At 37.5% G+C, this 15,189-nt stretch overlaps 1 protein-coding gene across 1 annotated transcript in view; it reads left to right on the top strand.

The window, feature by feature from the left end:
- The window catches only part of LOC139138828 (tubulin polyglutamylase TTLL7-like), a 56,808-nt gene that overhangs the window by 26,666 nt on the left and 14,953 nt on the right, over positions 1 to 15,189 (top strand). The window contains 5 exon segments of the mRNA XM_070707372.1: positions 3,902 to 3,959; positions 4,386 to 4,449; positions 6,073 to 6,140; positions 7,563 to 7,721; positions 14,052 to 14,268. Coding sequence (XP_070563473.1) covers positions 3,902 to 3,959; positions 4,386 to 4,449; positions 6,073 to 6,140; positions 7,563 to 7,721; positions 14,052 to 14,268 — 566 coding nt within the window.

Here is a 15,189-nt window from a genome sequence, read left to right as displayed (position 1 = left end):
TTTAATAACTTAATATATATGCAGTTTATTAATTCAAATTTATTCGGAGCGTTTTTCAAAGTTCCCCAGAATAAAATATGCCATCATTCACACGATTGTCACTTCGGGTTACGTGTTATAAGAACTTTTCGCAAATCTAAAAATATCTAAGCTATTTTTTTTATTTATTTAAAACTATGTCCTTATTTGGTGCATTAATGATGACTGATACGCATATTCCAGGACGGGCTTTAATCGATACGTGACCGATATTTCTGTCATTGAACGATTTGACGACACCCGTCCCTAAACACTGCACTGTTGCATGCACCATGATATGTTACAAAGTATTCATCATTTTTGTGTTGCAGAACAGCTAATACTCATGGTTTTTACATGTCTGAAATGCACCGAAAATGCCACAAAATGACACCATTTCAATAGCCAAATTTTCAAGTTTCTACAATGGAAGGCCGCGGTCGGCGTGACCACCCTCCTCATGACCACAAGCTAGCCTTTTTACAGTGTCGCGGAAAAGTTGATTTTGAAATTTCTCATTCTGATTTGAGCTTATTGCTGTTTCACTGTGCCGTCAAATTTTAATCTTTAGATAAAATTAAATCACATCATTGTCAATACAGAGAATTTGTGACGTTATTCCCCAGATAATTACTGATAAAATATCCAAATGTCTCGTATTGTGGCCTCAGATGTTTTATAAATTCCCTGGTAATGCCAAAACTATTAACCAAAATTAGTGTACCCCCTGCAGGACAATCATGGACTCAAGTAAACTTTTCACTCCATAGTGTACTCGGCTTTTTGTTGTATCGTACATTATTTTGTACAAAGTTTTCTTTCCTCCATTATGGCTCGGGAGGGGGAATACCATTTTCCCGTTAATATCGAATTATTAATAATTCTTAGAAAATAATAATTATCACTTTTATATATGTTCTGGCATTAAAATCAAGACGGGAGGTTCATGACTTAAGAGGAAGGCCACAATTTCGTATGCAAGTTTGGAGGAGAGTCACCATTTTCAAGGCAACCAGTTAATATTTCAATCGTACCACCCTGCTTCTGTTAATTCTGTCCCTACCCTATGTTACCAATCAAGCATACCCGTGAAGCCATCTCGACATGACAAACATGTCTCTGTAAGAATATTCGAAATAATTCTAGCTGTACAATTATTTAGTTGGCGTTTTTATATATGTTTGATTATCACATCTAGTAAGATTTTTCGAAAATATCCTTCATTAATCTGATTCGTAGATTATTTAGTACGAGTTTCCTTTAATTCGACGAAATATTACTATTTTTGTGGTCGAGCCATATTGCCGTTTGTCACGATCTAGAGGACCGTTTTGATAATGGGCAGCCACGAAACACAGTCGCGTCCGCTCTTCAAGCATGCGCACCGTAATCTTTTGTAAGGAAACTGCGACAAGTTGCCTAACGAGTTGCCTCGTGTAAATGTTCCAGTCGCGTCGTCTGACTGCGTTGTGTGCCGCGCTGCTTATCGTGTTGATCGGCAAGTTGCCTCGTGTAACTCGGCCTTTAGACAACCACGTGTCAGTATCAGCCTTTGCTCCTAAAGCTGGCCACGCAAATGTACCGTACGTACTGTACTTCACTGTTTAGACCTGCGGGCTGGGTTGCCGTCTCCGAGTACTACAGCACTGTCGAAGTGAATTTCGTTGCACAAGTATATAAAGACTAGATACTGACTATGAAATACAAGTCTTGATCATAGTGTTTTTAACGCCGGTCAGTGATACTGGACGTTTGCTGACCAACAAAATGTGAAATGATTAAATAATATCTATCTCTATCATTGGGTCCAATTGACTTGGGTCCAATCGGCGTGGGGTCCAATTGACCAGTTCCCTGCCTCTCTAGTCTATTACGTGCACTGTGGAATCGAATGACATGGTCTCGTTTGCGGAACAAAGGTTGGTGGGAAGTTCAGCGTACATGGCATGGGATGATATTAAAATGTAAAGACTGGATTGGAAAACCTCGATAGGTGTAAACTTTAGTTTCAAACGTCGTTGTTTTGTGCGAATAGTGTGACTAGTTCAACTTCGATCCATAGCGGAGGCCTGGTCAACTGGGACCAGGGCCGACGTAATGTGTCCACACTGGCGATTTGCGTCGGACCAAATTTTGCGTCGGCCCTGAGTCGGCCCTGAAGCCCCCCTTCTAACCGGACCAAACTGAGTCGGCCCAGGGCCGACTCAGCGTGTCCACATTGGTTTTTTACGTCGGCCCCGGCCCTGGTCGGGACCTGGGCCGACGCAAAGTCGTCAGTCTGGAACGTACCATATTACTGGGCAACCTATTTATTTCAAAGAACGATAAATTTTTAGAGTCAACGTACCATTACTTGGGCATAGGTTTTGCATCCTGCTGTGCATTAGCAGATACTGCTGTGCATTACCAGATAGTATTTTTGTAGTGGAAAGTATGAGGAAACACAGTTATGTCCCACATTTTCCAAACTTTACGGTCTCAGGCTGTTGGTTGTATGGCAAAGGAGAATGCCTGTTCAGAAACCACAGCAAGTCTCAATTTTCAAAATGACTTTGTTCGTTGGATCAGCACACACCTTTAGTCAATAGTTATACTAGCTATGCCTTTCTTACCCAATGCTTGGGTTCTTGTGTTGGTTTGTGTTATTTGCGCTTATAATATGTACACATTGCATTGAGAAAACAGAGTACTGTTGTCTCTAGTTTCATGTTTTTTTGCAAATAAATATGTGTTTCGGCATTAGATAATTACAGAAACTCTACCCAATCTGGTGTTACCATGCTATGTTATGCATTGCTTACTCTGCTTAAACAAGAAACCCTGTCTAACCGTGTCTTGTAACATTTTTGACATTTTCAGTTTTGTTGGCTCACCTGTTTATTCTGAGCCTGCTGACATCCAAAGTTTCAAAACACTCTCAGAGTTGGGTTTTTTCTTTAGAATTAGAAAAGATTTATTTTCATCCAGCCCATGCCAAGATTCATTGTGCAGAGCAAAGAACCTTCTTTGCATCAAAGAGAACTAAAGCTAGCGAGTGGTGTAATGTGCAAGCCCTGGGGAAAACTACTCTCTCTTTGCAAAGTTTCAGTGAAATAGTCTTTTAGCTCTGAGGAAAATTATTATTTTATACCGCCAAAGTATGGATGAAAGGTTTATGAGAAACATTTTTGGAAAAAATTAGTAATAATCTGCCCAAAAGCTTTGAAACGAAATATCTCAGCGTGCTCCAGAAAGTATTGATGAAAGAGTTGTGAAAAGCATATCAAAACAAAAAAATGTTTGTATAGCGTAGAAATAACATTGTAAGCTCATTGTGTATCAAATGTGAGTTATTACATCATCATAAAGAAAGTTTTCAAATAGCAGTTACTTTCAGAGTCTTTCCATAAAATTCTGTCTCTTTTATGATGAGCAGACAGGCCATAGGGAGTCCGAGATGCCAGATACTGGATTCCACACATACCATATCCAACTTTCTAAAGTCTCCAGACATTGATTAAATGACATTATATCCATGGAATTGTTTCAACCAGACTTTCTTGAGAAGACTGTTTGAGGCGTCGCATAGTACACTGTATGATATAGTTTTTACCCTTTCACCACCATGGTTTGACCCAAATCTGTTGTTGGCAATGGCAATTGTAGACCAGATTACAAGGAAGGGGGCTGGTTGGGGATATGTTAATCCCTTTGATGTCAATACTGTGTTTAGGGCTTCTACAAAGAAAATGTTAATGAGCAACATAAATTATAGCTGATTTCTCTATGGTTGTGATAAACAACCAGATTTTTGCAGGACATATACATGTGTTTTATTTTCTTAGAAGAAGCTATTGTAAGAAAAGTTTATGTTCTGAAAATACATCTTGTTCATTTATTACAGTGAGAGTAGTTGCTGAAAAATTTGGTTTGGTCACTCATAGAGAAGATGATGCAAATAGGTAAGTCTTATATATTATCATTCAAATTTTTCTGTGTCCCGTTATTTTTCCATGTTTTCCAGATTAGCCAGTAGCAGCTGCAGTTTCTCGAACTAAACAGAGCAAAACGTTGTGTAAGAGAACTCTTGAACTTTGAAAATGTTCATGCAGGGTACTCATAGACATATACAGATGCACAAATGGCTAATGAAATACAGACAGACCAATACAGACAGATACATACAGACAGATACATAAACTCATACACACATATGTACAATGGAAAGTTTTATCGGATACAGGCAACCCGTACAACTATTCAAAGTGAGAGCATATCAGTATTACAACTATCATTATTTCATTTTCACTATATACTTGAAGAGGAAAGACTTGACTCTCCCATGTGAAGAATTTTATGATATTAATTATTGACATTTTTTGTTTCAGTTTTCTATATTGGAGTGACAGTTTTGTTTCTTCTGAAAGGATCGTTGACCTCAAACCATACCAGGTAAGGTAATCTTTGATAGTCAAACTTTCCTTCTAGACGTAAACTTTAATAACTTTGACATGCATTACGTACATCATATCAGCAGCTCAGATGACAATCCTAAGTTCTATTTGATGTGTGTATGAGTACATTTGCCGACACATTCTGTTGCAGTAAAGTAGAACGTTATAGACCAACAATTTGTTTCATTTTGAGTGAGAGTCATGAGAAATGAACAACCAAGCTGTGGTGAACATTTCTTAATCTCTTTTTATACTGCATAGAATTTTGCAAATATCTCGCCTCTCTTATAATATGGCATTTCCAAATATTAATTCAGCTCAAATGGACAGACAACAACAAGACTCATTTTGATGGTAATAAACAAAATACCACTTATATTCAGAATACTGATAGTGACCAAGAAGATGGCAGATCAAATCAAAGTGAACTTGTGGGGGATAGTTTGAACAGCGAGGAGTTCCTCAAGTATTAGACTCACTTGAACTAAATTCAACCAGGTAGTTAAGAACCATAGTCGCCACCCCCTCCTACATCATCTACAGCATAATTTGGTTCTATGAGATCGAAACCCCTGATGATAACCAGAGTTGAAGCCTACATGAGCGCATATAGATTCTGTGCAGAATAGCATGTGAAAATATATTGATCGATGCAATGGGCAAACAGTAATGCTTACGTTACATATTTGATATTTTACTGTAGGAAAAGTGGTCTGAAATAAATGCTACACGTATGAATCAGATTTCAATTCATTCATGCGCCAGAGTCAATATTTGTTTCATACATGTCTGTTTGCTGTAACTGTGCAAGGAAGTTGCCATTTGGAAGTGTCTGTACACACCGAACAATCACATTTATTTAAAAACTAGTCACAACTGACATATGTAACTGAAGCAAATGTGTATTGCAATTAAAAAGCAAAATGTCATTTTTAAGTAGTCTGTCGTCGAGTTCCAAAGTTCATCCAGAGTTGACACTCCGCCACCGCCAAGCAGATGTTTTGCATCGGTTTTTAATTTTACAAACCCTGCCCTGAGAAACAAAATATTCCGATAGTTTCACCTTTGACCTCTTGTATTTCAAAAGCGCATGGAAGGGTTCAGTGTTGATGAATGAAAGATGTGCATTTTTTTTAGAAAACTCCAGACACAAACTTCTGATTTGATAAATGTATATTTGACAAAGTATGAACTGTAATGATGTCAGTTATATACCCTAATCCTGTTGGTTGATATCTCTGATCAGCTGACACAGATGAGAGAAATTAATACGTCTGTGAGTATTCTGTGGGATCATTGCAGAGACAGTGTTTTGAAAACTGATCTGTTCCTGTGTCAAAGATTTCTACTGCAGTATAAAGACATCAACCTCACCTCATTCCAGTCTGTTTATTTCTTAAAAAAGACTTTAAACCAGTTAACCCCATTTCCCTATCTGTGTATGCACCAATCCCAGTGAAACAATAGGGATGTACCAAAACTAAGGTTCTGAAGGGATGGAACAAGGTTGACCATACTGGGGTCATGTCTTTTTGTATGAATTTGTTTCTTTTTTTTTGATTGGCCACTGTTTCTCTCTGCATTCAACTTGTCCGCTTGTTTGTTTGTCTTTTCCTTGCAGAAAATCAATCATTTTCCTGGCATGGGAGAGATCTGCCGGAAGGACTGTCTAGCCAGGAATATTGCAAAGTAAGTGATGATCGATCACCAGGGGGAAAAACAGACACAATATCCTGGTTGAAGTTTGTTTTTAAAATCAGTCTCAGTCATGTGCAAACGAGCTGATGTGATCCAAGTCTGGAACCTAACTCTAAGAAGTGTTCTGAGTGAAATCAGCTTTGATATTTACCATTAGAAAACACAGAATGTATGCTGAACTGAAAGCATTGATAATAGCACATGAAATATCCATTGCTACAAGCACCAATCAAGGAAAACATTCTGCATCAAGTTGAATACACATATTTACAACCCCAATGAACAGTGCTACTGATAATGGCTGAAAGCAGGTGAACGTTACCCAGGGTTCACCTTGGTATATCAATCAGATTAGAGGACAGCAGAAAATGTTACCAGGATTCCCGAATCATTTACCAGATCCAATGTTCCAAATCCTCAGTAAAAAACACTGAATGAAGCAGCGTCTCTTACGGTTTCTATTGTTTCTTGTATCTTCTTGAAATCCAATGGTTACAAGGGATAGATCATAGATTAGATGCATGATTCATGGATGTAGGGCATTGTGAGATTGAAACTTTCATCAGTGTAGTGAAATAGGATTAATTCAGCATGATGTCAGAATTCTGTGATCAACAATAAGCAAAAATGAATATTTCTCCAAAAATGTTCACGTGACTTTTGGAAATTAATCTTGCAGGAATTGTGAAAATGTTACCTTAATATATCCACAAATGTTCTGCATGAAACTGTCGTTATCATACCCCTAAGAATACAACCTCAAGCACTAGTAATAAAAACACATGCACTGAAACAAACCTTGTCAGTCAAGAGCAGCAAATATCATGTGAACATTGCTATATTTAGTAACAAACCAACAGTCATGATCAGTGCTGTAGAGGCCTCTCAACCAGGATGTTCAGTATTCAAAGCACAAACAAGCTGTTTACTTTTCATCATCAATTTTGCACGCATAAATTCTGTTAAAAGGTCTTGATGACTGACACAAATATATGCAAGTGAAATATGAACTGCAGTGAATTTTGAAAGCCAATTCCCTTCAGGCATACAGCGTTGATGTATTATGTTGACGATGTTAAAAAAAAGTTGTATCAAATGTAAAATAGCCGAATGTAAACTTCTGTACGGTAAATAGTACAGACTTCTGCATCCCACCTGTTTACATTCATAGACCACATTTTAATTTACGACCAAAAGTGTTGAAACCTCAAGAGACTCATTTATGTATGTTCATTTGTACAAGAAATTTACATCAAGGCTGCTGATGTATACCGTACTTTTATTAGTATATAGCTTTATAAATAATTAAACTAATTTTCACTGTGGTATTAATGTGCACTTTGCTTTTAAAAGAGATTAAAAAAACTATCAATAGCATTAATTCAGATACATGTGTGTCTATGTGTTTTCCAGAATTGCCAAGGCTCACCCAGAAGAGTACAGTTTTTCTCCCCGCACATGGATCTTTCCCTCGGAATATAATTCATTCCAGTGCCATGTCAGGGATCTCAAGCGCAAGAAGAAACACAAGACATTCATATGCAAGCCTGCCAACGGTGCCATGGGCAATGGGTAAGTGGGCATCCACCTCTCAGAGACCCTACACCACCCCTGTATGGACATTTGGTGTGTTCCCAGCGTTGCAGAAAATCAGAAGGGTGATACTATTGCACGAGAGAGGGATGTGCAGGTCCCCATGACTGAGTAAAGGCCTCCTTGATATTGATAGCACATGCGTTTGGATACGGCAGTTTTTTGTCTGTTACTGTTTATCTTTCTTCACTGGTTTTTCAAAAATTTTGAAAGTACCAGTAGGTTGATCGCAGATAATGTCAGAAAAAAGAGTTCAAAGCGGAATCCTTCCCTCAATGATTAGAAACTAGTTGGGCTAAAATAAGTGAAAAGCTTGTCTCCATGTCCGGCAAATGCATTGCACATGCCCACACCAGTTTGTGCAGAATCAAAGACTACTAATATGGTAAATGATGCACTGTATTCTCAAATACACTGGTAAACATGTCAGGGAAATTGCAACTCAACGTGAGGGAATTTAGACTGTTTCAATATCCTGCAGCCTATGTTTAAATGACATGCCACACAGTGTGATTAATGGGATCAATTTGTTAAAGTGTACTTGACAATGGTAATGATATCTTAGGTAAACACAGTGGCAGTCCCGGCTACACAAACATAATTGCAGGGATATCTGTCTGCTGTGTTTGTATTGTGTGACTGATTAGATTAAGGAAACTGTGGTAATTTGACAACATTTATGTGAAAAGTTCAACTTCCTCTTGTGAAGGAGAGATAAAACATAATGAAATAAAAGGGAATTGAGAAGTATTATGTATTCACAATCCTTGATGTCTATGTAGCAGTGAAATCAGAGTTTTATAGGGATCTGTCTGTCTTTAACCTTTCAAGGACGTTTGATTATAAATGCCTGCCCTTGTTCTGTTTACAATTACCCTGTCTCTGACTGGCAGACTGGTGTTTATGTAAAACGAAACGATATGATTTCTGTGCTCGACTTCTCTTGAAGCGCAGTAACACATATGGTAACTTAATTGCAGCTTTGTGATTCCCTCACCCTGCCAGAATCCTTCTTTGCAAGATTTTGAAGCCGAATGTGGCGTCAGACTTGTTTAAGGTAGTATGCACCTCGAAAGTGAAAGACTTAAACTTTTGCTCTAACTTTCCTCAAGGAATCTTTCAATCATTCTCTTTCAAAATCAAGAATAAAATAAGGGGGTCACCGTGCAAATTTTGGTACTAGAGAAAGAAATTACCCAAGATTTACCGATATTTGAAATTCAAAATGGCCGCCATCCCTGTGTTAACTCTATGGAGCAAAAAAATAAATTTTGAATTTCGAAAAACTAAGCCGATGAAAAGTTTTCTTTCACCAAGAGCTTTAAAATGAACCCCCATATGTGGTATATCAGAAGAGAATTGTAAAAGTTTGAGAGTCCGAATGTCTGTCCCGAAGGTGCGTTCTAATTCAATGCACTGCCATCAGCTGTAGGCTGAAACTTGTATCAGATATTGGTGTGGTGTGAAGGAGGGGATTTTGTTACTTGATTTTCAACAAGCAGATGTTTGCACAGTAATTTAGGAGGGTTTATGAGACATGTTTTCAAATCCACACTTTTGTATTCAAGTCACCGTATGGATTGCACCTGTTTTTTCCCCCGTCCATGAATCAAGACAATGCCATTCTCTTGCGTCATGCAGATTTAAAACACATTGTCATCTGTAAACATCTGTCTTCGCTGACTAAATCTCCCCAGGCAAGAGTCTAGCAGCTTTGACCTTTGAAAATCTTTTCACTACCTATGTTCAAAATCATGCGTTTCCTGTTCTTAACTCACAAGATGTGATATATTACGTCAAAGACTTTGCTATTTTATTAATTCATAAAAGATTTCGGTCTTGAATAAATCATGTATAGTATACAATACACATGAAGGAACTGTTGAAATCCGTTTCACACAGATGTAAAGATTTCAAATGTGCTGAGTATGACTTTTTGAAGAGCCTCCTCAGAATAGAAGTTTTTTCCGTATTGAATATTCTTTCAAATCCCCATGACTTCTAGCTGTCTTCTTTGCTCCGATACAATTACAAATTAATTCCGACGTTGAAATACTGTGAAAGAATTCATTGTAAGCTGGGAACTTACGTCACTGTTACAACTTGTCTGTGACTACTGTGGCAGCCGTCACCAATCCCCTGACAGGGCCGTGGTGTTGAGAGGTGCTCAGTTGATTTGGTTGTGTAATAAAGTGCAAGCGCAATGGAGTGTATCCCATTTAGGAGATTTTCACCGGGATCCATTGTTGAAGAGCTGAAACCTCATACAATGGTGAGAGTCTACTAAAAAGAAGTATTGGAATTTTAGATGTAGTGTGAGGATTTGAGCCAACCATTTAAAATAATGAGGTCATCAATAAATATAAACTGTAATTTCAATCATAACTTTGACTGGAATTTGCTTTTAAATAACCTAGAGTAGTTTTATATTTGTTTCTTCATCTGTACAATCCATTCAGTTAGACATGACGAGACATTAAATGTGCCCTGTAAGGTAATTAAGTCTTCTGTCATCTGTTATGAACACAAATTGTCATCTTTCTCCTTGAATATTTGCTAAACTTTGCAATTTTTACCATCACTGTGAATACAGAATTATCACACAACTGATAATTGTCGTTGTGAACGTCAAGTTACACAACAAATAGATTTATAGCAAGGAAAAAAAAAATTAAGCAACGTGTGGGTGATCAGCAAACGTGTCTAGAGATTGATCTGTGAAATTTACATAATTCAAGGTCCCCTGACCAAAACATGTCCACAGACATCTAATCTTTTATACATTGTGTATCAGTGATATTACTAAGGCCAAACTAATTAAATTCTTTGTTTTGCGTCCCCACCCACTCAGGTTTTTAAGTTTTCATGAAAACACACACACTGTATTTAAATAGGAAATTTTAGGACATTACTGCTTAGCTTTTCTGAACTAAAAATTTTGTTACAATTTTTTATTTGCTGCAATCAAATCACATTGTGTTAATTTTCTTGTGTGTGTTTTTCAGCCGCTTAGACGCGTACCTTTTCCCATTTAGAGTGGACGCAAAACAAAGAATTTTATTACTGGCCTAAACTATTATAAGAGTTTTCTGAGACAGGGAGGGCCAAAACCTAACCAGGGAGTATATTCAGAAATGTTAGCAATGCAGTGGAGATGTCGTAGATTGCCCACACCTTGATTCTGATGGAAGCACTTCAGTCTGTATTTCTACCAGTCATTACCATAGAGCACCGTGGTGTAGAGTAACCGTACACAGAGAAATAATTTTTTTCCAATTATTGACAGGATTTTCAGTATTTTTGGAAAGGTCCAAGTAGAGTACTTGCATGACAAAAGAATTTTTTGTTCGTGCAGTCTGATCCCTGATGAATAAGATGTGCTGTATCATGTAAAGTCAGATACAACTCTGCCAAATGCAGACTTTTGTGACGATAGCAGAAAAATCAATTTATCGCAGGCACAATTACTCATGATCTTTTCATCAGAGTCTATCTGTTTTTTAGATTGCATCAGTATCTGCCAAACTTATCAAAAATTTTGTCTGCTACATCTCTATTTGTATCACTTTTCTTCTCAAAAATATCATCTCACTTTACTTTCACATCCTGCAAATTACTCCATTCCGACAATATAAGCTGTACCAGTTTTGATACGCCATTCCTTTGTGATGTGTCAGTGTTGTAAATATACAGCAACCATATTTGAAGGTCCTGTTTCAAAACTACTGCGCTGTTGTTTTCTGTGCTTGTTTCATTCAGCACATAAGCAACACCCGCTGTTTCAACAAAGCTGTATAACAGCAGCTATATTTTAGGTACATGCCAAGATAACTTTGTATATTGAAGTTTATGGACACTGTTTTCTGGTACAAATAAGTGACTATATTTCCCAATGCAGCTCAAAAATGTGAAAAAAATGTCAATTTTTAATTTTAATATGGAAAATGTCAATTGTAGATAAATAGACCTAAAATTCTTTCTATCAGGAGCTTGGTGTTTTGTTACACAGGGAAATGAATGGACAGTCTTAACCCTTTTACCACAATGGTATGGCACAAAACCATTGTTATAAGTGGTGATGGTGGACCTATTAACAGGGTTATAAGGGGTGAACAGGATAAAACTCAGCCATTTGTCAGTGTCTTTAGAACACTGTAATTTTCTGGGCAGCAGAGAACCAACTGGAAATACAGTGGGTTTTGAGAAAAACAGCAATTTACTCGGTGATGCATGGGCCAGTAGTATTGCCCGCAGCCATATAAATAACTCATTGATTGAAACCATCTATAGAACATGTGGAAATGTCAATGTGTATGATTAGTGCCCTGGAACAAATAGTCAATTGTATTCTGTAGACTGTTTCTACAGAACAAAAAGAATATAGTCTGAAGCAATTATCAAGACGGCGTGTTATTATAACAAGAAAAAGTTCAATAATTAGTTTTTCTTTAATCAGTAGGGCAGTCAGTGAGTAGAAAATTGCTTTTTTTGAGCTACTCCATTTACCATAGTAATTGGAAAGTTTGAGACGATATTGTAACTGTACATTGTGAATGTCTAAACACATAACCAGGTATGTCTTTGAGATATTGCGTCTGTGTCAAAGGCAGAGATAGTAGACTGTGGTTTTTGCAGCTAAATGTATACCTGATTCTACGGTAGAGCAAGTGTTTCTCAATGTAAGGCTGGGGTAGTACCCTTTGGCACTTCCAAAAAAAATTGACCAGATTGATGAGGATGTCCAGAGCTGTTATTCTTATATCTCTGATCAAATTTCTTCAAATTCAGATACTTAGACTTTTAATCCCAGCAGGGACTGGATCATTGACAATGACTTCTGCTTGATCATAAATTTTAATGATATTTGGATTGATTTTATCCTATAAATCTATATGTATATGATGTCATCGTCGACAAATGAATTTCAGTCTGGACTAGGAATCATTCTTCTAGAAGTACATCAGAGATAGCACATATACTGACTGTGTTGAACAGTTGACCACCAGCCTTCATTCGGGAATATGACAAAATAATTGCATTTTAAAAACACAACACAAACAATGGAAAATACATCAAACTTACTCAGTACATGTTTATATGAATGTCATAAATGTATTATTTATAAGTAATCTTCCAATGTTGAGTTAATGCCCAAATGTATGTCATATCTGTGCATGAATGAATTTATATGAAAGTTATGTCTACAAAATTGAATGAGGTGTTCCATTTAATCTTTGAAAGCATTTAATATTAAGAAACTGCAATCTTGCATGCAATTCTCCAATTTTCTCTGATCTTTTGGTACTTTGCCAATTTGGGGAGAGATTTCAAGATGTTGCAAATAATTTCAGAAAGTAAGCGTTACTTTTGAAATTAATCTGTTTTTATCATCTTTTATTTTGCCCAAGAGCCAACCAATATGGGCCATGTGATTTAGAGAATTCTGAATTCTAATATCAGCATTACAAAGTTAATGACTAAAATCAATATCGTTCTGTTCCACCATATGAAATTTTTATGGCTCAGCTAAAATGGCCTGGGGGAAGTTTGCAAATTTTCAATGAGTCTTTCCTGAACAGCTGACTATAGTACACATACTCATTCTAGTCATGTAAAAATTGGTAGAATCAGCTCTGAGTAGCTTTATGCAGGCTTCCGTCATCAGGATTAGAATCTCTACAAATAGAATGATGACGTAAATCCCTTGTTTGTCAGTGCCTAAATATATTGAAATCAGAAATATTCCGTATAGTTGCTCAGGGCTATAAGATAGAGGTAAAATAATTTGATTCATTCTCTCAAAAACTTCTTGTGTGTTGCTGGTCAGCTAGCTATATCTCTTTCTATCAAGCCGGAATTTTATTTCAGTGGACATAAGGGTATACCCTGATTGTAATCTTTAACACAATGTAACATTGTGTGGTCCGCTTGACCAAGGTCAAAAGTAAATCCAGCGGCTCAGAAACCACAGATTCTTAGTTGCAGCAGAGTCAGGTACTATGTGCAAATGTATTCATAGCTTGTAGTATAGTATAGTAGTTGTTGATTTCTCTGGTCCATGGTAATCCAAAAACATGCAAAGTTGAATGTTTGTAGACCCATTAGAATTGCTCATCCTCTCTGCCTTTGACTCCATAAAAGAGTAAGGCAATAAAATAGTACATTACATGTTAGAAAAATGAAGTTTTGTCCTTTATTACATGGAAAAGTGAATTAATATAACAATTTTCAGCCTCGGATCCAAATTCCTTCAAATTTTTGTGCAAAGTCATGGAAGTTTAACAGAAGTGTAATTTCTTGTGTCCACAGGATTGTCCTGTACAGAAATGGTGAGAAGATACCACAGCACGATCACATGATCGTTCAGGAGTACCTGGACAAACCTTTCCTGATTGATGGTTACAAATTTGATCTGCGCGTGTACGTACTGGTGACATCTTGCGATCCACTCAGGATATTTCTCTTCAACGACGGATTGGTCAGACTCAGCACGGAGAAATACTGCCATCCGTCAGATTCCAATGTGGTGAGTAGCTTGAAGGGGACAAGCAAAAAAATGATGCGGTTGTCATGGTGATGTGTGGTAATTTGATGTCATGGTGATGCTGGGTGCTTCATTGGCTGTGTCCATATTGCGCAATATGTGAATTCAGAGCCAGTTAGTTCATCCATTACTCTGATGGATGAACCAACCTCAAGAGCAGTCTATGCACAAATGATATTTCTCACAGCTCACCGTAGAAAAGCAAAAGAAAATTTAAAAAGGGAAACTGTCTGTGCAGACATTCAGTAGTAGAGAAGTGTCAAGGTAACATTCTATTCAAATTGCCATTTTCAGCCTAACCCTTTCAGCAACATGGTTTGGCCCAAATCCATTGCTATCAATGGCGATTAGGGAGCTGTTTACATGGAATGTAGGGATGAATATGTTGTCAAAAAGGTGTGAATGTAGAGGTTTCCCAGTGAGAGAGGTGACTTTGTAGACAGGTTCCACTGTGTCAATTTTCTCGTATACCCAAGGAACACGGCAAAAGGTATAGCTGAGTAACAAAAAGGGCCCTCACATACTTGCATGGTTCTCTTTCACTCTATGTATTGCTTCTCATATTACTATATATTTCAGAGGGCGTTCTAACTTTCTTATAGAGACAGGTTCTGTCAGATTGCGAATTCGGAATGTCACGTCCCGTCATAGGTACTCTCTCATAGCAATTGTATAGAAAACAGCAGTATTGACCCGAAATGCCATTATGAAACAATTTTTCCGTATGTCTCCTTACCTCCCCCTCCCCCTTGAGTCAAGCAGAATTACCTCCCCCTCCCCCTTGAGTCAAGCAGAATTACCTCCCCCTACCCCTTGAGTCAAGCAGAATTACCATAGCTGTGCAGTCAAATTTATTGAAGGATTTTACTCATGGCCTTTCAATCTGTCAATAAATTATCCATT

This window comes from Ptychodera flava, chromosome 8 (genome assembly GCF_041260155.1).
Source record: "Ptychodera flava strain L36383 chromosome 8, AS_Pfla_20210202, whole genome shotgun sequence".
NCBI classification, from domain to species: Eukaryota; Metazoa; Hemichordata; class Enteropneusta; family Ptychoderidae; genus Ptychodera; species Ptychodera flava.
This window is presented reverse-complemented; position numbering and strand designations above follow the sequence as displayed.